The sequence below is a fragment of the Lithobates pipiens genome, unplaced genomic scaffold (assembly GCF_037356315.1).
Source record: "Lithobates pipiens isolate NorthernLeopardFrog02 unplaced genomic scaffold, aLitPip1_a1.2 Scaffold_16, whole genome shotgun sequence".
Lineage (NCBI taxonomy): Eukaryota > Metazoa > Chordata > Amphibia > Anura > Ranidae > Lithobates > Lithobates pipiens.
In genome coordinates this window covers 152,445,380-152,469,036 of record NW_027507748.1, presented here as the reverse complement: position 1 = coordinate 152,469,036, position 23,657 = coordinate 152,445,380, and the positions used below count along the sequence as shown (strand labels likewise).

General features: G+C 42.2%; 1 protein-coding gene across 3 annotated transcripts in view; it reads left to right on the top strand.

Moving 5' to 3' along the window:
* The window catches only part of LIMK1 (LIM domain kinase 1), a 200,607-nt gene that overhangs the window by 143,724 nt on the left and 33,226 nt on the right, over positions 1-23,657 (top strand). For all 3 annotated transcript variants that reach the window (XM_077480640.1, XM_077480638.1, XM_077480639.1), the window contains 4 exons: positions 11,543-11,648; positions 11,733-11,857; positions 15,428-15,611; positions 19,346-19,432. In XM_077480640.1, coding sequence (XP_077336766.1) covers positions 11,543-11,648; positions 11,733-11,857; positions 15,428-15,611; positions 19,346-19,432 — 502 coding nt within the window. The remainder of the gene's footprint in view (positions 1-11,542; positions 11,649-11,732; positions 11,858-15,427; positions 15,612-19,345; positions 19,433-23,657) is intronic.

The window sequence follows — 23,657 nt, the reverse complement described above, 5'->3', positions numbered from 1 at the left end:
TAACCTACAGGTAAGCCTAGATTAAGGCTTACCTGTAGGTCCAAGAAATATCTCCTAAACCTATACGGTTTAGGAGATATTTGCCCGAAGACAGGCACCGCTGTCTACGGCGCATGCGCCGTAGACAGCGGCGTGCAGGCGCACTGAGCGCGGCATCTTCAACGACGGAGCTGCCGCGCGTGACGGCTCCCGTGCGCATGCGCGGGAGTGACGTCATCACGGCTTCGCCGAATGACAGAGGCGGAGCTGCGAGACCCCACCGAGAAGATGGATGTGCCGGACTACAGGGGACAGCGGTGACTTCGCTGGCTCCTGTGTCAGGTAAGTGACACATAATGGACTACTATGCGTCCATTATGCTTTGCCGTTGCAGGGAATGAAAGAGCAAGTAAACTCATCTGGGTTTACTTCCTCTTTAAACAGTGGCTTTTCAATTTGTGTACTGATCATCCGACACACAGACACAAAAATGGCTCATCTGCTAACACAATACCAAACTTAAGCCGCTGCTAAAGAACAAATTCTTGAAATGTATAAGTGAAATGCCTAATAAGGTAAAACCAATAAGTCAACTGCTAAAGACCATTCAGGAAATATTGCAGGTCAGAAAGTCAAGTTCATGTTTATGTAAAGCCAAACATTTTATCTTAACTGAACTGTACAGTGCACAGGCTAGATATTCATAAATCCTGGCTTATAGGGTGCTACCTTCAGGTGATTGGACACTGACAAAGCTTTTGGACAAGCCTTCTTCACCATACTTCTATTTTCCTACCCCACTTTGTGAGACCTCAGTTTTTGCTAGTTTGCTGTGTTAGATATCATCTCATTTATAAAGATGATTCAATACCTAACTAGTTTTTATTTATTTTGAACTCTTCAAACAGCTCTTCATTGCCTTCTACTATAACAGAGAAATCAGTTCATATGGAACAGTGCAACCTTAGTAATAGCTTGGAAACCATACCCAGACCCCACGCTGTAATATTGCTATGGGCACTGGGTCTTGTTTGGGTTCTCACCTCGACATGGAGTGTAGTTAGCCGCAGGGTGCTATGTAGCAAGTATGCAACTACTTGTGGCACACTGATGAGCATCTCCTGAATAGTATACACATTTACCAGAGCAGGACCTGTAACGCTGGCCTCTGCATCTGATTCTATATGTCAGATATACAACCTGCGACCTATCTAACCAAGGTGGGTTTCTCAGCAACTATGTCAGAATGTTTAGGGCAGCTCAATAGCTTTAATACTGTACAGTCATCCCTGTCCAGAGCCCAAAAGTGCCAGGCTTCTTCTCTATCTATCTGAGGTGTCTCACGATGTCTCTGGGTATGTTTAAAAAGACCTGTCCTATTCATGAACATATAAAATAGGCAATGTGATTAAGATAAAATGAAGTTTGGCTGTAAATTCCATATCTTGGTGTACAGTACAGGACACTTCCCCTCTTTCATGTGTTACTCTGCATTTCTCATCTGAAGGTAGCAGCCTATAAGCCAGGGTCTATGAATATCACATTTTTATAGTTGTCACTTAAACAGGAATAGATGATAAATCTTGAAATAGGAACGCTTATTCCAGTGACAGATGCCCCTCACTTTCTTCAGGAGAAAAAAATCTTCCCAACAGAACGCAAAAATGGTATTAAAACTCTTAAAAAAGGAAAAGAAAGGTGACTAAGTGCAGTATGCAAAATTTAATAAAGTGCACAAATGGTTAAAAGCACTTATAAGATTGTTGAGTGTTAAAAGACATGATAAAATCAGGAGTCCTCATCTGTGGCATGTGTCCATCCTCAGCATGGTGGTGGAGAGCAGTGTAGAGCCGCCCAGCAGCTGTAAAACGTTCTCATACCTGTTGGAGTGAGGAGGGGGGGGGCGGTAACACGTTTCGGAGCATGTGCGGCTCCTTCGTCAGACCAACCAGGGATAGGCTTTAACTGTTCCCTACAAAACAAAACAAAATATGCTTTGAATATACTTTAGTTTACATTTTAATCTCATTCAACCGAATTCATACAAATTCTAATTTTTACCATAATGTGAGAATTTCACATGACTCTTCTGTAGTGCTTCACGGTTAACTTCTTTTATATGCAGTTGTGCTCATTTGTATTCTGTTTCTGGCCCATTCAGAAGATGAAGAACCTGTCAGTTACTACTGTTTGAACAAAAATATGTAAAAAGCTGTTTGGAACTATCCCAGAAGTACAGGGGAGGCCAGCAAAGTATGTACCGTCACTTGGTTTATGGGACAGTTCACATTTCACCCCCTGGGTGCATTAGGAAGACATTTATTTTTTTAGATACTTATACTTCGGTCAGATTAAATACATATGCAAATTAATTTGGGAAAACATATTGGCATCAGTCCTAAATCTGATTTATTCTTCCTATTAATTAAACTAAACTTTAAGAGAGCTACTTTAAAATACTGAAGAATACATATTAGAGCCTCACGCAGGTAGTTTGTGTCTCCTGTGTTAATTCAAAGTTTTCCTTTCTAAAGTTTTAGCTCCAATTATTTTATCAACTTTTATATCAACTATTGACTGTAGAGAATTATATCCCCATGCAGGAGGTTAATATGTTTTCAAGGAGAGTACAGATTGTGATATAACAAATGAAATGCATAACAAGAAACTAACATGAGATCAATTGGAAATGAGCCTACAAATTTTCCAGCCAGTTAACACTAGCATATTTGTGATACAGCAAATTAGATTTATAATTTGTTGTTAAAGAACAGGGCATTATGGAACTCAGAAATTGGTCCAGGCATCTTTTCTTAATATCATAGAGAATCTGGCAGACCCTGAATATTATTTTATCCCTCCATAATCGCCAGGCTTTTTTTTTATAAGGTTATGATAAAGGATTCTAATAAAATAACTCCAATGAATATTTGGTGAATCAGAATCCTAGATCACCAAACAAATGGAACTGAACTGGATTTGCTTGGATGACAATGTATATAACCCTCAGTATTTTATGTGCTGTGAGGCAAATTTGTATAAGTCAGAATTCTTGAAAAATCTGTGACATGGAATGTGGCTGTTATTTCTGTGAAATAGTTCCCTCATATGTGTAGTATGTAGTTTCCTCATTCTTGTTTAGTTATACTTCTCATTTATTCATGGGTGGGTACGTAGGAAGTAGGTGAACTGCTGACCAAATATATGTTTTCTAGAAAATTAAACTGTGTCTGTCCTTTTAGTAACCTGAGTGGGTCCTGATTGTAAAGTGGGATCTTCCCCAAGCCTCGAAAACAGGCTTTAGCTGGCTGTCAGCTGAAAATGGGTCACAGGAGTGCAGAATGAACTGCACTCCTGTGATCCATAGAAGTATAGCCAAAATAGCTTTGGCTATACCAGCCCGATAATGATATACTATACTTCTGACACTTGCAGCATTTACAGAGAGAAAGCTAGGACCGGAGTTTGGAAATATCTGGTATTTGGTACGGGGCCAGAGCCAAATCAGTAGAAAGCAGTCCCGAAGACAAGTGACATCTTTACAGCAGACTTTTACTGTTTTTTACCTCTAATGAACTGAGCAAAGTTTCTTATGAGTGGATCTTATGAGCCCTCCTGTCACCAGAAGAGCCAAAAGAGGACAATGGCAGTGGCCCTTGACTGTCAGCAAGTCTATACAATGGCATCACTGGAATATGAATCTTCAGAGGATGGCAGTGGTACCATTGTTTAACTGCATTGTGAAATGCTTATCCTTTTACGTGATTATACTGGACTTTAAGCGGACCTGTGGGCAGGGCTACAGCTTCTTGCTAATAATACTGTGTTGTATAGCTTTACTCCCTGAGAAATACATCTCTCTGGATATGATCTTTCTTAATAGACTACAGTGGAGGTTAAGCAGGGTAGTTAATAATTTTCTTTCTGAGTGATCAGCATGGATAATGAGATTACATCAGGGGTGTGCATAATTAGACTGGCTTGAGGAATCACAGGCTCAGTATTAAGCATTTCCAAAGCACCCATTTAACAACAACTAGTGATAGAATGAAAAACAAAATTCCTTGGCAGGGTTCAGTTTGTACATTTAGGGTGAGGGATGTGAACTTCAAAGTGTTCTGCAATGTGTTAGAAACTGAGGGCAGTGTAAAGTGGACTTCCCTGCCCTCTATTGGGGGAAATATGAGCCCATTTCTTTTTTATTAATGAAGAATCTCTTCAAGTTGCAAGTGTTCTGAATTCTGAATTCCATACCATAGTCTGAATCATGGATACATACCAATGATTTACATTTGTAAGAGAGATCATAAACAAATGTAACCATTTATGAAATGTGACTAAACAATAAGGTAGTCAGGTAGTAATATGTTCATAGTCAGGGGTTTCCATGTGTTTTGTATATGTTGTTCTCAAATTATCTTGATCAAATTATCAATTGGACACAAAGCCTAATGAGACAATGATAACATAGAGCTGATGCTGACAGTCAGAGGGATGAGGTAATTAATGAAGAAATTCTGGTCAGGCTCAACAATGAGCAATACATTAGGTATTCTTGTTCATGTCAAACTGAAAATGTTTCCAGATCATTAAGCTGGCTTCATAAAATGCTTGGCCAGTTTTCTTCAACTCAGAAAAGAATCAGTTTCAAATGATTATTAGAAAATATTTATTTACACTGTTGTTAGTCATTTGGTTTGCTCTTGCTTTTGACTTATATTTGCAGTAAACAGAATTATCTTGCATATTTAAGAGCGGTTTTATGCAGAAAACTGTACTGAATTATAATATAGGAACACAGAAGACATTGCTTGAAGCTACATTTTTCAATGTGCATGGCTGTGCAGCTTTAATGGGCTGTGTAAACAAGGGCATTTAAAGTGATTGTAAGCCTGTATTTTTTTTTTTAATTAACAAACCTTATATTTACCTGCTCTGTGCAATAGCTTTGCACAGAGCAGCCCCAAACCACCTCTTCTCGGGTATCCCATCAGTGCTCCTGGTTCCTCCCCACTACCGAGTCCCCACCATAGAAAGCCACTTGCTATGGGGGCACTCCTGTGAGCTTGCTCCTGAGCCATGCTCTGTATTTCCATTGGCACACAGAGCGTGGCTTGGGCGGCCATCTGCTGCTTCCTCACTGGCTTTAAATGACCGCAGTAGGAGCCATTGTGAGCCTATGAGGAGGAAGAGAGTGGACAGCGCTGGATCGAAATTGGTCTCAGGTAAGTATAAGGCAAGGGGCTGGGGGAGCTGCACAGAGAATGCATTAAATTAAGGTAACAAATCTTCAGCCTTTAGAACCAATATTAATAATGAACCTCTGAAAAGCTAGATCCTTGGATTAGAATGAGGTTAGTGTAGTGATGTACATTACAAATACCTCTGTGCTCCCAATTCAGGGAACTTCTTTCTGAAACTTGACATGCTGGCACTCTTAGCACCATATAAGCCTACTGAGATTAGATCCACAAGCATCTGGCTGCAAAGAACACAGTGTAGATGTGTGCTGGCATCTCAGTAAATAGGGAGATGCCCCATATCCTAATAAACAATTCCAGAAATGTTTGACTACATCTCTTCTCTTTTGAGCACTGTTAACAGAACATTCTCACAGTCAACGGGGAAGTTGGATTAAGGCTATATGGCTTACTGCCTGCCTATGTACTGTATATGGGCATCTATATTTATGTATTTATAGCCATCAATAACATACTGTATTCTGCCAGTCAGCAGTACAGCTAGGTTTTCAGAGTATTGAGCGGTACATGGGCAATGAAAGATGACAATCATTTTATACATTTGTACACTGCTGTCCTATTCAGGCTAGAATGGCAATATAATAGGCTTACCCTCACTTAGGGGCAGACATTGCCCCTAAGATTTTGCACAAGTTTCTTTAGAGTGCGTTCTAAAAGTGGTACAGCTTGCACCAAATTTATGTACCTATCTAGAACGTGTATTTGAATTTGGTGCACACTGCCTCTTTTTTAGAATGGACACAAGACATTTTCACTAAATTTGTCTGCACCATTATCTGTACACCAAAAGAGAGAGGAGCTTAATTAGCTATACTTTCATACGATATGAACTGTCTGTATTTTATTTTGAATTCGGTTCATTCATTATACCACAGTATAAAAGTGGTGCATTTTTTCGTTCAATAGGTTTTTATTGAAATTTATCATGAATGTCAAGAATAAGTAGACAAGTAAACAACAATTAAACAAATTACAGTTTCTGTCGAGCAATGTTAGCATGTACATCTCTGTATACCTGCAAATTAGGTAGTATAGCGACATCAAGATGGATAATAGTTTGTCATGCCATTTATTAGGTTGTTCAGTGTAGGATGGAGGCAAAAGGGTTGACTGCCATCCTGGACACCCCTGTGTGTGCAATACTGTGTCAGGTTTGGAGGCAATCCCATTCCTCTTATAATGTATACCTTAATCATGTAAATCTATGATTTCAAAGTAATTCAAACATTAAACTTAAAACCAAAGAAGAGATAGAGTTCCCAGATATTGAGGTTAGGAGCTAAGGGCCTTAACAATTCCCGAGGAGCTAACCAGTCTATCCATGCTTGCTACAATCTATAGGAGTGATCCTTGTTTTTGTTTCTTAGTGCTAGTGTATTTTCATATATGAAGTGGTTGTGGGTTGTGGGTACATGGGTTGTGTTCACCACATCTCCCAGTGTTGGTGGGTCAGATTTTTTCAAATTTCTGGAAATATTGAGTCTTGCTGACAGTAATATATGAGTAATGGTGTGTCTATATGATTTTGGGTAGTGTTCCAGGTTGAGAGACAATAGTGCCATGGAAAGTCTCAGAATTAATGGTGTTTGGGTAATTTCAGAGTAGGTGGAAGATAGATTTCCAATAATGAGTTAATTTGGGGCATTTCCAAAATATATGGAGCATATCTCCCCTCTGTCCACACATCCTCCAGCATTTATCATCTTGTTTAGTGTCGTATTTGGACAATCTATAATGGGTCAGTAACCAACGTTGTGTCGGTTTGATTGATGGTTCCCAGAGGGTGGATCAACAGGTGGATTTGTATGTGGAGTTGCAAGCTTTAGCCCATTGATCTGTGATATAGGTACATCCCAGATCCAATTCCCATCTAAGTAATGGGGTTGACTTGATTTTGTTGAAGGAGATTATAAAAAAGTGAAATTCCCTTTTGGTGCAGTGTGAGGGTTCAAAAGAAGATCCAAGCCAATTGGGGGATAGTGCAGGGCCATGTAGGAAGTTTATCTATGCAGTGTTGAGTGCGGATGTAGAGGAAAAGGTCTGAGTTTGGTAAGTGAAATTCTTTTTGTAGTGTGGGAAATTATTAGATTTTTTCCTCACTGAGCAGGTCAGTTATATATGTTATTCCTTTCGCTTTCCACATTGTAAAGGATGTTGAGTGCATTAAATTATGCAGTGCTTCTAGAGGAATTTGGAGGGTGGATTTGAGAGGGTGTGACAAGTTAGTTTGCAAATCGGTCCCAGGTTGTGAGTGTTGCTAAAATTGTTGGGGAGATATGGGAGATACAAGGAGGGATTTTTGTTTGCTCCAAGCGTAATGGAGTATAGCCATTTGCCACCTGGGATAGTGGAAGCTTCCATTTTCCCCCATAAGGTGGAGGGAGAAGATAGAAACCATTCTCTCATTTGGGTGAGTACAAAAGCCAAGTAATAATCCTTCAAAGTCTATGTAACCAGTGCCTCCCGCTTGACGGTGCTTTATGAATTTGGCGCAACACATTAACAAGAAGGATGAAATCCAGAATAGTTGCGCAGCAGGTTTATTAAATTTCCATCTATGTCTTTCACCATATAAGCCTATAGGAATGCAGCAGTAGCTGAAATTCCGAGACAACCTCAGCTCAACTTCATCTGCATTGATTTCTCAAACTGCCGTCAAAAGCATGCTGCACTTAGGGTCATACTGGATACCTGGGGCGCACCAAAGGATTTGAGAGTTGGGGACTACTTTACAGCGTTGTTTGCAGTTTTCCATTGCCAATAGAGGGTGTGGATTATTGTTACATAGTTACATAGTAGGTTAGTCCATCAAGTCCAACCTATGTGTGTGATTATATGTCAGTATTACATTGTATATCTATTGTGTATATATATATATTGTGATGGGACTTTGCAAATATTGCACTTTTTAGGTACATGGTTTGATGGTTTAGGCTGATTCAATAAACAATACAATTTTTAGCTAGGATTAAGTGTACTATCTGTCCTTATTAGTGTTCGATAGGGGTTCATTCTGGCCTTATGGCTGGTTGGCTGTTTGTATAGTGTCTTTGCTGGTCTGATGGGTGTCCTGAGGTTCCTTTTCCGATTGGCAAGGAAACGGAATGGGGATTGCACTATGTAAGGTGTAGGTTGGGAGTACTTCTCTGGCATGGAGTGTTCTGAGGGGCCCAGTGCCTCCTGATTTGAGTGGTGCTACCTGGTCTGGCCAGGGACTGGGAAGACAGAGCCCATAATGTCAAGCACTCCCCCCCCCCCCAAAATGGAACCAAAGAGGTTCTCGCAGTATCAGTATGGGTTTGGGACCCCACTGTTGAGCACTACACCATGACACAGTTGCTTTTTTCTGCACCAGGCCTCATGGGCTAGGCCTTTTGGCCGAGACCGTGGGCATTTTTATTACCAGGTCACAAAGCCTAGCCAATTCATATGCATTGCCATTTTTTGTTTTGCATATTTATTTTTTCTCTCCATGTGTGTGTCAATTTGCACTTATTTATATGTTTCCTTTCACTCAGGCTGTAGGGGGTGTGTCTTCGAGCCTACCATGAAGTCTAGGCTGTGTGGTCATTAGGTTCCTTTCTGCACTGCCTTGGGGGCGTCACTCTTCGGGAGAGCTCCTCACCTAGTACTTGGTGGTCCACTGACCATGAGGACTGAGGTTCGCCAGGCCTGGCTAGGTGGACCTGAGTGTGTCTTACCCCGTAAATTCCCCCCTGAGGAAGTCATGTGACCCGGCGATGAAACACATAGGGACAGGGCTAACTGGATGACATCATTGCGTTCAAGAAGCAAAGATAGATCAATATCTGTACATTGAAACTGCTGTGTGCCATATTAGAGTGGTTAACCATTCTGTATTCTGGTGCTTGCAAGCACCTGCATAATGTGAGTGACGCTTTTTAGATGTGGGAGTGAATAAAAAGTTTAAATGATTAAGCACTATATAGTGTTTTTGTTAACTGTGGTTGAGTAAAAAGGGAGAAAGCCGTTTTGTCTTAAAGGGAAGGCATCCGAAAAAAGATTCTTACTTGAGAGTGGATTGTGGAGAAGGAGGATTGCCAACAGAAGATAACCCAGGGAACCCTGAGGTTTATTATATGTCCATTTAAAGGGGACAGGGGGATTGGTTTACTAAGGTTTGCAGGTGCAGTAACTCCAGAGCTTAGTAAATGAGTTTTCATTTTCCTTGCATATGATTGCGTATTCCTTGTAAAGTGAAGCTTCACCTCATTTACTAAGCTCTGGAGCAACTGCACTTGGAAAGTTCACAGTCTATTTGCTTTTAGTAAATCAATCCCTTTGAGTATGTAATGTACAACTGGGCATATAGAGTACAGTGGCCCGCTTTATGTAACAGTCTCCTCATAAATAACATTATCATCATATTACCAGATGTCTCGGTCATATTCAGCTATCACCTGACCCCTGTATTAAAGGCTAATATTCTGTTCTTACCAGCACGCCTCATTTTCAGGCCCTTCCATATTCAGCCCAATTGCTATTTGCAGTCCTAGTCCACCATGCTCTCTGAAGTGCAGCCCTCACCCATTTCCGTTATATCAGTCATCAGCGCTTCCAAATTTAAATCTCCCTTATATTCAACCATCAACTGCCCACCTAAGGTAAAGCTACCTAATATTACATCAGCAGTCCCCCATCCGATTGTAAAGCCCTCTTATATTTATTCATCAGCATCTCCCCTAGTCAGAACTTACATTATGCACTGAAACTGCAGAGGTGTGAATCATTCCAGCCCTTATATTCATCCGTCAGAGTCTCTCTCACATGTGTCTATCGACAGCCCTCAATATGCAGATATGCAGCCCCCTCACATGCATCTACCACCAGTCCTCAGTGTACAACCCTGCTCCCACATGTTTATTCATCATCAGATCTGTCATGGAAATTCCACTATACTCTTGCGCTATTAAGCTCCCTTTCAGCATAATGGTATATGCATGAATCATTAAACAAACCGTATCTCCCCTTTTCCCCAAGTAAACAGACATAGTCACCGTCTTAGTGCCATCGCTCCTTCAACTGCCTGCCAAGCAGTGCACTGGCTCTTTTATTCAAAGACAACAAAAGCCATCACAAACAGGAAGCCCTGGCCCCAACAGCCAATCGCTTCCTTCACAGGATATGACCAAAGAGGATATGACCTGGCGGGATATGAGTTTATACAACAACCAATGAACAATGACTAAGGGAGTCTTATGGGCATGTCTGGGCATGGGCAGCGTGTATTCATTTCCCGCCCCCTGTCTCTGTAAGCTATCCTCAGCTAAACAATGGAAGCCGCATGGCTGAGTTAAATCACGGATGCTGTCCGACCATAACGCACTCAAAGACTCCCGTTTTTACAGTTTTTCGTGAGTCCTTTTACTGCATTGTTCAGAGAACAATGCATACTCAGACTATACTACAGTTTCTGCTGATGGGAGATTATCTGCAGGTGCATGCCATGGTACCCCAAATATGTTGATCAGGCATACAGGGGTGACACGAGCGCACATTCGCTAAACCGATAATGTCTTTGCAGAGCGAACACATTCCCCCAGACGATTGTTCTGTGCACAGGGGCCCTTCACTGGCTGACATATCCCCACTCTACAAACACTTCTCTCCAGCCTCAGGAAGTTTCCACTACCAAATGGATCTCAAACAGCCTCAGTCTGCCCCGGCCTGCGGGAGTACTAACACTGGGACACACTATGACAATACATTTTAAAATACATCTTCATAAAATTTCCACAACAGATCTCAATGTACATCCCTCCTCTATTATTCACCTTTCCCCAATGTACAGCCCACACATAATCATCCACCCCCCCCCCCCTGCATTAGATTGGTAATTTAATTTTTATTGCCATCTGGATAATCTTGCCCCCATCCCCCCTAGGTTTTCACTCACCTGATGTATATAGTGAAGTCCAAATTATGCAGTCTATCATGTAGGGAGTTTGAGTATCATTCTCACTGGCAATCACACCCACTGTGAGAGCTGCAGAGCCAGTGTCTGAGTTGAGGGCCCCCCAGAGGCTCCTCCAGTTGGAGCCTGGCTGCACTTACCCATTTAAACCTTCAACACGAGTCCTAACACTGGTAGTATAATGTTTCATACTATGTATTCAGAAATATTTGGTATATATTATATATGTAGACAGGATGTGGTGACCACTGTAAAAGATGATTTCACCCACCACAAGCAGTGCATGCATGGTCTAATGCATACCCATTTTATTATACATTCTTTCATACCATAATGAAAAAACTAACAGTATGTTGTTTTTTTTCAGGATAGAAAATGGCTGTCTTAGTCCTGACATTCAAGGTTCAATTCATGTTGGGGACCGAATACTGGAAATTAATGGCACCCCTATTCTCAGTGTTCCACTTGATGAGGTGAGTGGTCAATCTTTAACATTTCTGAATCTTTTTTTGTCTTCTGCAATACTGGTAAGCTTCTCCTATTCCATTTTTCCCTAGATTGATGTCTTAATACAGGAGACCAGTCGTCTCTTACAGCTGACTATTGAGCATGACCCTCATGAGAACAGTGCCATATCCACTCCATGTACAGAGCCTGGAGTCAGGCGCCAGAAACCAGTCACGTAAGACATTTTCTTTTGTGGCAAAAAGTTTTGTGGAAATGTCATTATTATGATAAAATATTTAAAATAACCAGAATAACATGTTATTTTGGTCGGTTTTCTTATCTTGTATCGCTGCTTGAAACATTGTGTACATATCTATTTAAACTTGATACCTGAGTCTCTATGCAAGTATACCAGTCTTATGCAATTTGTTATCATGCAGTGTTTGAACTATACCCTCAAATGCCATGTTGTAGGGGCCAATCTTTCCAGTTTCCGATCATTATTTCATTCTTCTTCCTCCCCTTCAGTGGAAACTTACCATACATCAGAAATTGAATTATTTTCCACTGCTGCAACTGTCAGGGAACATGGAGAAGACTGTAGTGCTGTCTCAATGACAAGAGCAGTGACGGTCAACTTGAAAATTATAGAGGGCCTCAAGTGCAGCCCCCAGTACTTCCAGAGGTCCACACAATAGCAGCAAATTTTCGTATATTGAGATTCATTACATCAAGCTAGGCAGCCCGTGGGCTATAACACTCCTTAACACCAAAAAATGTTGATCCTAACGCATTTTTTTCAGCATATTGCAATGCACACTGAAGACTTTGGAGTACAAACCCCCCCAGCATTGGTGTCAGTGAACACAATAATAACCCCCAGCATTTATGTCAGTGAGTGCAATAATAACCCCAAGCATTGATGTCAGCGAGTGCAATAATATTCGGCTACATTACAGTCACTGGACACAATTGTAACTCAAACAATGGTGTCATTGTACGCAATAAATAACTACTCAACTTTGGTGTCAGTGAGTGCAATAGTAACCCCCAATACTGGTGTCAGTGGACTCAATAATAACCCCCAGCATTGGTGTCAGCAAACACAATAATAAGCCCCAACATCGGTACAATGGACATAATAATACCCCCAGCAATGGTGTCTGTACTATTAACTCCCGCTGCTGATCACTGGCATTAAAATGTAATCCCCCCTGTATTGGTGATCAGTTACCTGATCACACACTCCCATATGCTCTCTCTCTCTCCCCAAGCCCTGACTTTACGGGGAGATAACTATCCCTCACAGTACAGTTTTCCTTTTCAGGGCCAGGTGCTGGAACACACACCCCTGCCTCTCTGCTTATAACTGGTGCCCAATATCTTGCAGGCAGCACAAAAAAGAACCAGCAGGCCGTGTGCTGGGCACCAGGGTACTTGAGGCTTTTTCCACTGCTACACGTACTGCACCTGCTTAAGATCTGACTCTTTTGTCAGTGGGACATTCAGTGGCTTCTATGAAAATAAGTTGTTTCCTTGAGCATGGTTATAGTTGGAGCTAGAGAAACACACAGAAGCCTCACTTCATTACTCAGTTCCTGCAACCTATGCAAAACCTTCGGTATTTAAAAACTGACAGATGGCAGAGGGGGCCTTCATTTTTCCTTTTTCCAGTTACCGGTGGCAGTGTGCGTCATGATTGACAATGGATCTACACCAGGGCACATTGAATTTTTTTTTAAATATAGGACTTGTCAAAAACTGTTTAATGTCTTTTTTTTTTTACACTACACCCCTTACTCATTCACATTGAGGGGGGGGGGGTGGGATCTTGTAAAAGGGGGCTTCCATATTTTGATAAGCCCCCTGCCCACAGACCCCCATAACCATTGGCCAGGGTTGTGGGTAGAGGCCCTTGGGGATAAGGTGCTTTGGGGGGGGACAAAGCTGACATTTGTTTTTTTACATTCACCTTTCAGCTGATAACTTAACGGTTGGTAAGGATGCAGCAGCCACCCACTCCTTAACAACCATGACAGTTACTGGTTGTTCAGGACACCGGCGGTCATCCGCTCATTAACAACCAGCCACTTGACAGCCTGTGGTAAGGATGCCAACTACTGCCGGCAGTAAATTACTGCAGGCTTTCACTACTGAAATGCCACATGACTTCATAAAATAGCTCATGCAGTATTTTAGTAGCATTTTTTAGTGAATGCTAAAAACTTTTTGAAAAATGCTATGCGGTATCTTATCACATACTTGGATGTGGTAAGGTATCACTTTGTGAATGGAGCCCATTTTCATGTTTCCAGGTGCCAAAGAGAGAGGTCACCCCTAAGTCCCATCAGAATTTTTTTATGGGGCCCCATTGATTGTAACTGCACCCCTGGTAGCCGGCTTTAATGAGGTTTGCAGATAAATAAGCACAAGAAAATACCCAACTTGTGCCGTCATCTTCTAACCATATTTTGGCTTTGTGTAACTAAAAGGCAAGCTTGATCCGTACTTTATACAATTTGAGGCAATTTTTAGGCATTCTGCAAAGGCACTCCTGAAGATCACAGAAGGCTCTTCAGATGCCACAGAACCCTGGTTGAAAAAAGCTGTCATAGAGCATATAATGACTGATATATGTAACAGTTCAACAATGTTAGTCTTAGCCTAACCCCTGTGATTTGCTATATATTTTAAAAATGTGGGAAGATTTAACCCTTTCACGCCTAAGTCTATTTCTGACATTTGTTGCTTACAAGTTAAAATCCATAGAAAATTACTTAGAACCCCCAAACGTTATATATATTTTTTTAGCAGAGACCCTAGGGAACAAAATGGTGATCATTGCAATATTTTGTCACACTGTAGTATTTGTGCAACATTCTTTCAAACACATTTCATTTGGGGAAAAAAGACACTTTCATGAATAAAAAAAAATAAACAGTAAAGTTAGCCCAATTTTTTTGTATAATGTGAAAGATGATGTTACCTTGAGTAAATAGATACCTAACATGTCATGCTTTTAAATTGCGCACACTCGTGGAATAGCGACAAACTACGATACCTGAAAATCTCCATAGGCGACGCTTTACATTTTTTTTACGGTTACCAGGTTAGAGTTACAGAGGAGGTCTAGTGCTAGAATTATTGCTCTCACTCTGACAATTGCGGCGATACCTCACATGTGTGATTTGAACACCATTTACATTTCGGGCGTGACTTACGTATGCCTTTTCTTTGCTACGTGAGCATGTGGGGACCGGGACGCTTTACTTTTTTTTGTTGTGTTTTTTTCTTTTTTTTTACATTGTCCCTTTAAAAAAATAATTAAAAATCTGATCACTTTTATAGGTGTCACAAGGAATATAAACATCCCTTGTCACAGGAATAGACAGTGACAGGTACCCAAATCCCTCCTTTGCACTTAAAAGTATTCAGATCAGCAAAAACTTTGATTCTGAATACTGTCATTTTTTTTTTTTAATCTGCGCCATTGGCAGCCAAATAAACCGAAAGTGACATTGTGACTTCAGGTCTAGAATTTTGCATCGGAGACCCAATCGGAGCTGAATCCTGCTTCGTACGGGTCTCAGCCTAGCTGGCAGATGCAAGGCCCGGGAAGAGCGGCATTGGTTGTTATCACTAAAGAGCCAACCACCTGCTCTAAAAAAACTGCATCAGCGTGATGACTGCAGCTGACTGCAAATTTGCATATGGTTGGTGTGAAGGGGTTAACATCACAACAAAATGTTCCTGTACAGATATCTGATCACTGAGTATAACAGTCTCTTGCTTTTTCTCTTTAAAGGCGCAGCTGCAGTATAGACAGATCACCTGGATCCAGTTGTGTGGGATCCCCATCGTGTTCACGGCGAGACATGTGCCGTTCTGAATCTGTGCGTGGTGTTTCAGGTGCACATCGCATATTCAGGTCCTCAGACCTCATTCCTGGAGAGGTCCTGGGAAGGGGCTGCTTTGGTCAAGCAATTAAAGTGAGTGTCTTTAGACTTGTGTCCTGTGAACTTTTGTCAATTAAGTTTCTTGTAGAATACAATTTTCTATGAAACATGAAAGTCCTGCCTGTTTCCAGTACACTCTTACTTTGTTCATTCACAAAGTACTTTTAAATTACATCTTTTAACAGCAGCGCCATATGGCCAAAACTTTATAGACACATGACCGCCATGAGGTTATTGGATATTCCATTCCACAAACATGGGTATTAATTTGAAGTTAACACCCCCCCCCCCCCCTTCCTTTTTTGTGATAATAAAAGCCTCCAAACCTCTAGACATATTATAAGATTTTGGAGTGTGTCTGTGGGAATTTGTGAAATCAAGAAGATCTGGCTCGCAATCGGCATTCCAATTAGGAGTCAAGTTGAGAAAATAACTACACATCGTCAAATGCACTAGCAATAAATGCTAATTTAGAGGCCTGCCTAACAACACACTTCTATGTTATCTACTATGTTTCCAACATGAAATAATGACTTACTGAGTCATTACTAAATACTGGCTTTCTTCTGACAAATCATGAAAAATTCATACTAAATATATGTTAAACCATTAACCATTGGGGTGCATCTTTAAAGCATTTGAATAAATAATAAAGAGTCCTGCGCAAATAATACCACAAAAAATGAATAATGTATAAAAATGTGAAAAAAATGTGAAAAAAACAAGAGTCAATGAAAATATTTCAAAATAAACACACCAATAGTGTAAGTGTGTAGTGAAAAAGCACTGGAGGAAGAACAGGACCAAATGTTCCAAAAGATCAGGCTCCCAGAACTCTCACCTCAGAGATGGAATAATAAGGCAAAAGAAAATAATTCCAATGGACTTCTCCTTCACTTCTCTGTGCACAATCATCAAATGGTATAAACTTCTACCACTAGAGGGCCGATTCAACCTCTTATGAGTAATGCTGCAGCATATGTATCCTCGTGGTGTGAAACTTAAAGAAAACACAGAGGGGGAAGGGGGAAGGGAGAGAGAAAGGGGACTCCAATAGTGTAGTGGTTTCCAAAACTGAATACATTTATTTAAGAGAAAGCAAATGGACTCTCACATTTAAAAAGAAAATATCAAACAGAAAGAGATCTGGCGTATACAGCCAGTCTTACGCTTGTTCCGGTATTCCTACGGCCACTCCCTACGCGTTACGTCACCACGTGACTTCTTCATGGGGACGTAACGCGTAGGGAGTGGCCGTAGGAATACCGGAACAAGTGTAAGACTGGCTGTATACGCCAGATCTCTTTCTGTTTGATATTTTCTTTTTAAATGTGAGAGTCCATTTGCTTTCTCTTAAATAAATTTATTCAGTTTTGGAAACCACTACACTATTGGAGTCCCCTTTCTCTCTCCCTTCCCCCTTCCCCTCTGTGTTTTCTCTAAGTTTCACACCACGAGGATACATATGCTGCAGCATTACTCATAAGAGGTTGAATCGGCCCTCTAGTGGTAGAAGTTTATACCATTTGATGATTGTGCACAGAGAAGTGAAGGAGAAGTCCATTGGAATTATTTTCTTTTGCCTTATTATTCCATCTCTGAGGTGAGAGTTCTGGGAGCCTGATCTTTTGGAACATTTGGTCCTGTTCTTCCTCCAGTGCTTTTTCACTACACACTTACACTATTGGTGTGTTTATTTTGAAATATTTTCATTGACTCTTGTTTTTTTCACATTTTTATACATTATTCATTTTTTGTGGTATTATTTGCGCAGGACTCTTTATTATTTATTCAAGTGATAGTTTGTGTTTACTATTTTGTCCTGCTGCATTTTTTGTTTTATTTAGCAGCACTTGCACTTTTGTTATTCCACAGATTGTTACATTGTTATATATCTTATTTTGATGCACGTAGATCCATTTCACGTCTAGCACATAGTGGCGCGAGGGTCCATTTTACACATTTTATCTTTAAAGCATTACCAACATTTGCAGATTTTGAGTTGTCCTGTGAAGCAGGTGCATCCCCTGCCCAAGCATTTGGTTCCATGGAAGAACTGATAAAACCTTTGGATGTACTTTATCAGAAATAATGCACAGACATAAATAGGAAGGAAAATATGAGCTGTATTAAATAACAGTTGTTAGAGTCCATTCACACACGGGAAACTTTGGATCTGACTTCAAGTCACCTCAAGTCGCGCTACATGAAAAAATCAATGAAGGTGAAAAGTGAATGGATCCGTCTTAATGCACACTACTGCAGTCGATCTGACTTCAGAAAAGGTTCCTGTACTACTTCAATCTGACTTCTAGGCGACTTGTACCCATAGAATTCAATGGAAGTCGCCTCCAAGTCGGATCTCCATCTATATTGAAGCGACTTTACAGGAAAAGTCGCTTCTCTTATAATAAAAACCGGAATGGGTTCCCCTCCAGGGGCAAACCAGGCCCTTAGGTCTGGTATGAATTTTAAGGGGAACCCCCACGCTGAAAAAACAATGTGGGGTCCCCCCAAAATCCATACCAGATCCCTATCCAAGCACGCAGCCCGGCCGGGCAGGAAAGGGGGTGGAGACGAGAGCCCCCTCGTACCAGGCCACATGCCCTCAGCATGGGGGGGTGCTTTGGGGAAGGGGGGCCCCCCACCCCAAAGCACCTTGTCCCCATGTTAAGGAGGACAAGGGCCTCTTCCCGACCACCCTGGCCGTTGGTTGTCGCTGTCTGCGGGTGGGGGGGCTTATCAGAATCCGGGAGCCCCCTTTAATAAGGGGGCCCCCAGATCCCGGCCCCCCACCCTATGTGAATGAGTATGGGGTACAATGTACCCCTACCCATTCACCTGAGAGAAAAACTGTTAATAAAAAAAAAACACAACACAGATTTTTAAAGTAGTTTATTAGACAGCTCCGGGGGTCTTCTTTTGACTCGCCGGGCACCTCCGCTAACACTTTTTCCCTCAGGTGAATGGGTAGGGGTACATCTTACATCACATAGGGTGGGGGGGGCCAGGATCTGGGGGCTCCCGGATTCTGATAAGCTCCCCATCCGCAAACCCCGACAACCCAAGAGGCCCTTATCTTCATCAACATGGGGACAAGGTGCTTTGGGGTGGGGGGGGCCGCAGCGCCCCCCTTCCCCAAAGCACCCCCTATGTTGAGGGCACATGGCCTGGTACGGCTCGGGGGGGGGGGGGGGGCGCTCGCTCGTCCCCACCCCCTTTCCTGACCGGCCGGGCTGTGTGCTCGGATTAAGGGTCTGGTATGGACTTTTGGGGGGACCCCCATGCTGTTTTTTCAACTTAGGAGTTCCCCTTTAAATCCATACCAGGCGATGGGGCTAGCAAGGTGTCAATCTCGCTGATGGAGGCGGCGACAGTGACTTCCTTCGCTAGTCCCGTCTACCTGGAGTCACGTTCAAAATGAATGGACTTTACACCATGTTGGTAAGTCCGTTCATTTGAAAAGTTCGGTGGACCTCCGCCAAAAGTCCGGCAAATTGTCCGCCGGACCTAGTCCGCCGGAAAAGTCCGGGCGTGTGTGGGCAAGTCCGCTCGTTTGGAAAGTCCGGCGGACCTCTGCTGGAAAATCCGGGGGATTGTCCACTAGACTAAGTAAGATAGTCTGATCGTGTGTACGCGGCATTAGAATTAGCACTGTCTACAGTTTAAATGAAAACAGGAGAAACGTGCATGTGTGGAATAAATTCTCATCTTCCCAAGAGCTATAAGCAAGACTTGATGGCAGCCACCAATTATTCTTGTTGCAGGTTACTCATCGTCAGACTGGCGAGGTTATGGTGATGAAGGAGTTAATTCGGTTTGATGAAGAAACTCAAAGAGACTTTTTGAAAGAGGTACGTTTTCTAAAATTGCTCTGTGCTATACCAAATGACAAAATACATTTATTATTCATTTTTGGCTGTTTAGGCTCCTTAATAGAAAGATTAGCAGGGGAAACTGTATAGGAAGGGAATTTCCCTTCACTGTGGGAGATTTCCTCAATGGTACACAGATAGCAGAACATAACCTGGTAAAACTTCAGTCTTGTTCAAGTTTGGCCCCCTGTCCACCTGCAAAGTCTGAAATAAGTCTTCCAAATCCTCAGACAAGCCATTATCTGCATACAATTGCACCCTCCACTTTCCAGAGTGGGGAGGATGTCAGTTGACCTTTGCAGACACTTGGACAACTTGCATTCTGAATACCTTGGTGCAGGGGGTAATGTCTCAGAGCTACAAACTCAAGTTGCATTTTCTTCCTCCTAAAGTTCAACCTTCCTTTATTTCTTGACTTGCAGATCTCTAACAGGCTCTCTCAGGTTTAGTGGATCAGGTTGTATTTCAGTATTTGCACCGGGGGGGGGGGGGGGTGCATGGGTGTGCTAAAACACCCCTTAAAGTTCTCCTAGCACCCCCCAGCCAGCAACTGCTATCATCAGAGTCTACATTAAAGTTGGGATAGAAATTGTGCCTCCTGAGTCCCGACTGCATGGCTGACTGGCTGGCTTATCTGACAGTTTTTTCTCTGTCTTGTTTGCTGTGGCTATTGCAGTATAATTTATTTACTACTTCACACTGACTGACACCAGTAAAAGCTATTATAGCAGTGGCACCAGAATGCCATACGGCAGCAGATAATTCTGAACACCACAAATCTTGCTGGCTTGTAACAGTGAATGTCTGATGGTCTGTGGATATGTAACATAACCTATTGTGAGTGTCCTTATTATTATCTAATTACCTTATTGCTGGCATCACTCCATTAGTCACACCTAAATCTCTGCAGGGAACAGTGTATACAAAGGTGACTCAACACAGATTGATTACACACTGTTCGATTTATTGGTCCTGGTACAGCATATTTATAGTATACATTCAAGATATAGCCCACCAATAGGATATTACCAATCCAAGGCATGGCAAACATCTCCCCCATTTACATACAGTTTATTCACAGTATTTTTCGCCTGTCAATGTTCAGACAGTTTTATAACCGCTTTTATAACAATAAACAGGCTATCGCATCACTTTGATCCAGACGTTAGTTTTGTGGTTAGGACAAAACTAATCCAAGACTTCCATCTTCTCTATAGGAACATCTCTCTTACTTCTAACTTCTGAGCAACAATATACTTAAAGGGTTAATAACCCAAAACAAGTAGTGAGTGGTTTTAGAAGTAAGAGTTCTTTGAGCCCCAAAAATGGGAAAGTGATACACCAGAGTCTGTGAACATAAGGAGAAATGGATAATACTGTTGCACTTAGGGGCCGATTCACATTAGTATTGCATAGGAAGGTGGTCTACACTCCCATGGGATTCCTATGCGAATAAGCCAAAATTGCACTGCATTGCACCAAACGTAGTACATGCACCTCTTTTTAAAAACACTCTGTAGACTACACCACATGGCACTTTGGTACCACGTGATTGGGTGCAGGCAAAAGGGACCTTCATTTGGGGTGTTAGGATAACCCACCCTGAGAAAGTGGCTAGTTTAGTGCCATGAAATGCATTGACAGTGTTTTTATATATTCTCTAAGCAATAAATATCAAAATTTATGAAGAATCCACTTCTCAGCTTCCTCTTTACATTTAAGCACCTCTGCTAACACCATTTTCCTATTTTTGGGGCTCAAAGACCTCTTACTGTGAATACATCAGAATACAGAGATCGCAGTGCGCTAGATTGTCCAGCTCCCCCCACCCGATCATGTGTGATCATTCTGTACACAGGAAAAGTTATATTTCCAGCAGGCTTTCACTCCAGGTTGTCTGATCCCCCAGTTGGGAGCTCAGTAACCTCACAAATGTGAGTAACCCATTGCATTTTACCTTCTGTTCTTACATTTAATTCAACCATCTGGTAAACCACTACATTAAAAGGAAATCTCCTGCGGCCTCTGTCTTTCTTTCTTTTTCCCTTATTCCTGGAGGCAACCCTGTTAAGATTTATCAGTAAAAAATGTACTGCCCCCAACAAAGGACTCTTTCCTCGAAATGTGCATGTTTGTAGTATAGCTTCTCTATGTAACCACTCAGCATGTTATACCTTAACGTGGCTGTAAACCTGTAACATCAACATTTAAATAGTCTACCTCACACAAAAAAGCAATAGAAGCCATCTGCCCCCAGTCTGGTCAGGGAATTTGCAGCCAGTCATCTACAATACTCTCTGATTTCCTAGAGTGAAGAAAACCAAACCCGACACCACGACACACAAAAAAAAATTTGGGTTGCTACCTCCCCTCTCCTCTGACTGACAGACTAATTAGGAGACTTATGCTTGGGCATAAGAGAAGGGCCGTGCGTTCCACAGTCAATCACAGATCACTTCCAAAAGAGCTCCAGTTGAGGAGAGACACAGGGACACTAAGTCTATGGGACCCTAACATGAATAATCAAATGCTCATTTTAAAGGCTCATATGCAAGTTATTGTCATTAAAAGTGTTTTTGCACCTGGGTCCTGCCCCAGGGGACATGTATCCATGCAAAAAAATTTTTTTTTTGGGAGCAGTGATTTTTTTAATGCTTAAAGTGAAACAATAAAAATTAAGCATTCCTTTAAATATCGTACCTGGGGGGGGTCTATAGTATGCTTGTAAAGTGGCGCATTTTTCCCATGTTTAGAGCAGTACCACAGCAAAATTAAATTTGTCATTTAAAACTGTTCATGGCTGTAATGAATTGTCGGGTCTCCGCAATATAGATAAAGAAAAGAGCATGGGATCCCCCCCAGTCCATTACCAGGCCCTTTGGGTCTGGTATGAATATTAAGGGGAACCCGAACCAAAAAAAGCTTTAAAATATTGCATGGGGGTCCCCCTAAAATCCATACCAGGCCCTTTGGGTCTGATATAGAAATTAAGGGGAACTCTGCGCCAATTTTTTTTTTTTAAATGGCATAGGGCCCCCCCTCCAAAATCCATACCAGACCCATATCCGAGCATGCAACCTGGCAGGGTGCAGGAAAAGAGGAGGGGACGAGAGAGCGACCCCCCCCTCCTAAACCATAACAAGCCACATACCCTCAACATGGGGAGAGTGCTTTGAGGTAGCCAAAGAGAGGGTTGTGGAGACGAGGAGAAGGGCCTCGTCTCCACAACCCTTGCCCGGTGGTTGTGAGGGTCTGCGGATGGGGGCTTATTGGAATCTGGAAGCCCCCTTTACCAAGGGGACCCCCAGATCCCGGCTTCCCCCCTGTGTGAAATGGTAACTGTGTACAAAAATCTGCCACGATCGACATCCATGGGAGGCTCCCACCATGTGACGCTTCATTGCCTTTGACAGTTCTTTATATATCTGAGGGTGGGGCCACTCAGTGACATACCCAGGTGACCCCACCCCCTCTGATGCCACGGGGACTTACTCATGGCTTTCCCGTGGCGTCAAAGAGTGGCGGGGTCACCCATTTATCAGTGGCGTTTTTTTGGAGGCTTCCAGATTCCAACAAGGCTCCCGCCCGCAGCTCCCCACAACCACTGGGCAAGGGTTGTGGGGATGAGGTCCTTGTCCCCATCAACATGGGGACAAGATGCTTTTGGGGTCTACCCCAAACCACCCTCCCCATGCTGAGGACATGTGGCCTGGTACGGTTCAGGAGGGGGGGTGCTCTCTTGTCCCCCACCTCCTCCTTTCCTGTGGCCTGCCAGGTTGCGTGCTCAGATAAGGGTCTGGTATGGATTTTGGGGGGCCCTACGCCATTTTCTTTTTAAAATTTGGTGCAGGGTTACCCTTAATTTTCATATCAGACCTGAAGAGCCTGGTATGGATTTTAGGGGGACCCCCACGCAAACTTTTTTTAAAATTTTGGTTCAGGGTTCCCTTTAATATTCATACCAGACCCAAAGGGCCTGGTAATGGACTTGGGGGATCTCATGCTTTTTTTCCAATGAGTTTTATCTATATTGCAGAGACCCGACAATTCATTACAGCCAGTTTTAAATGACAACTTTTCCTTTAGAAATGTAATTTTGCTTTGGTATGTTCTAAACAAGGGAAAAACGTGCCACCTTACAGGCATACTATAGACACCCCCCAAGCACAATATTTAAAGGAATATTTCATTTTTATTGTTTCAC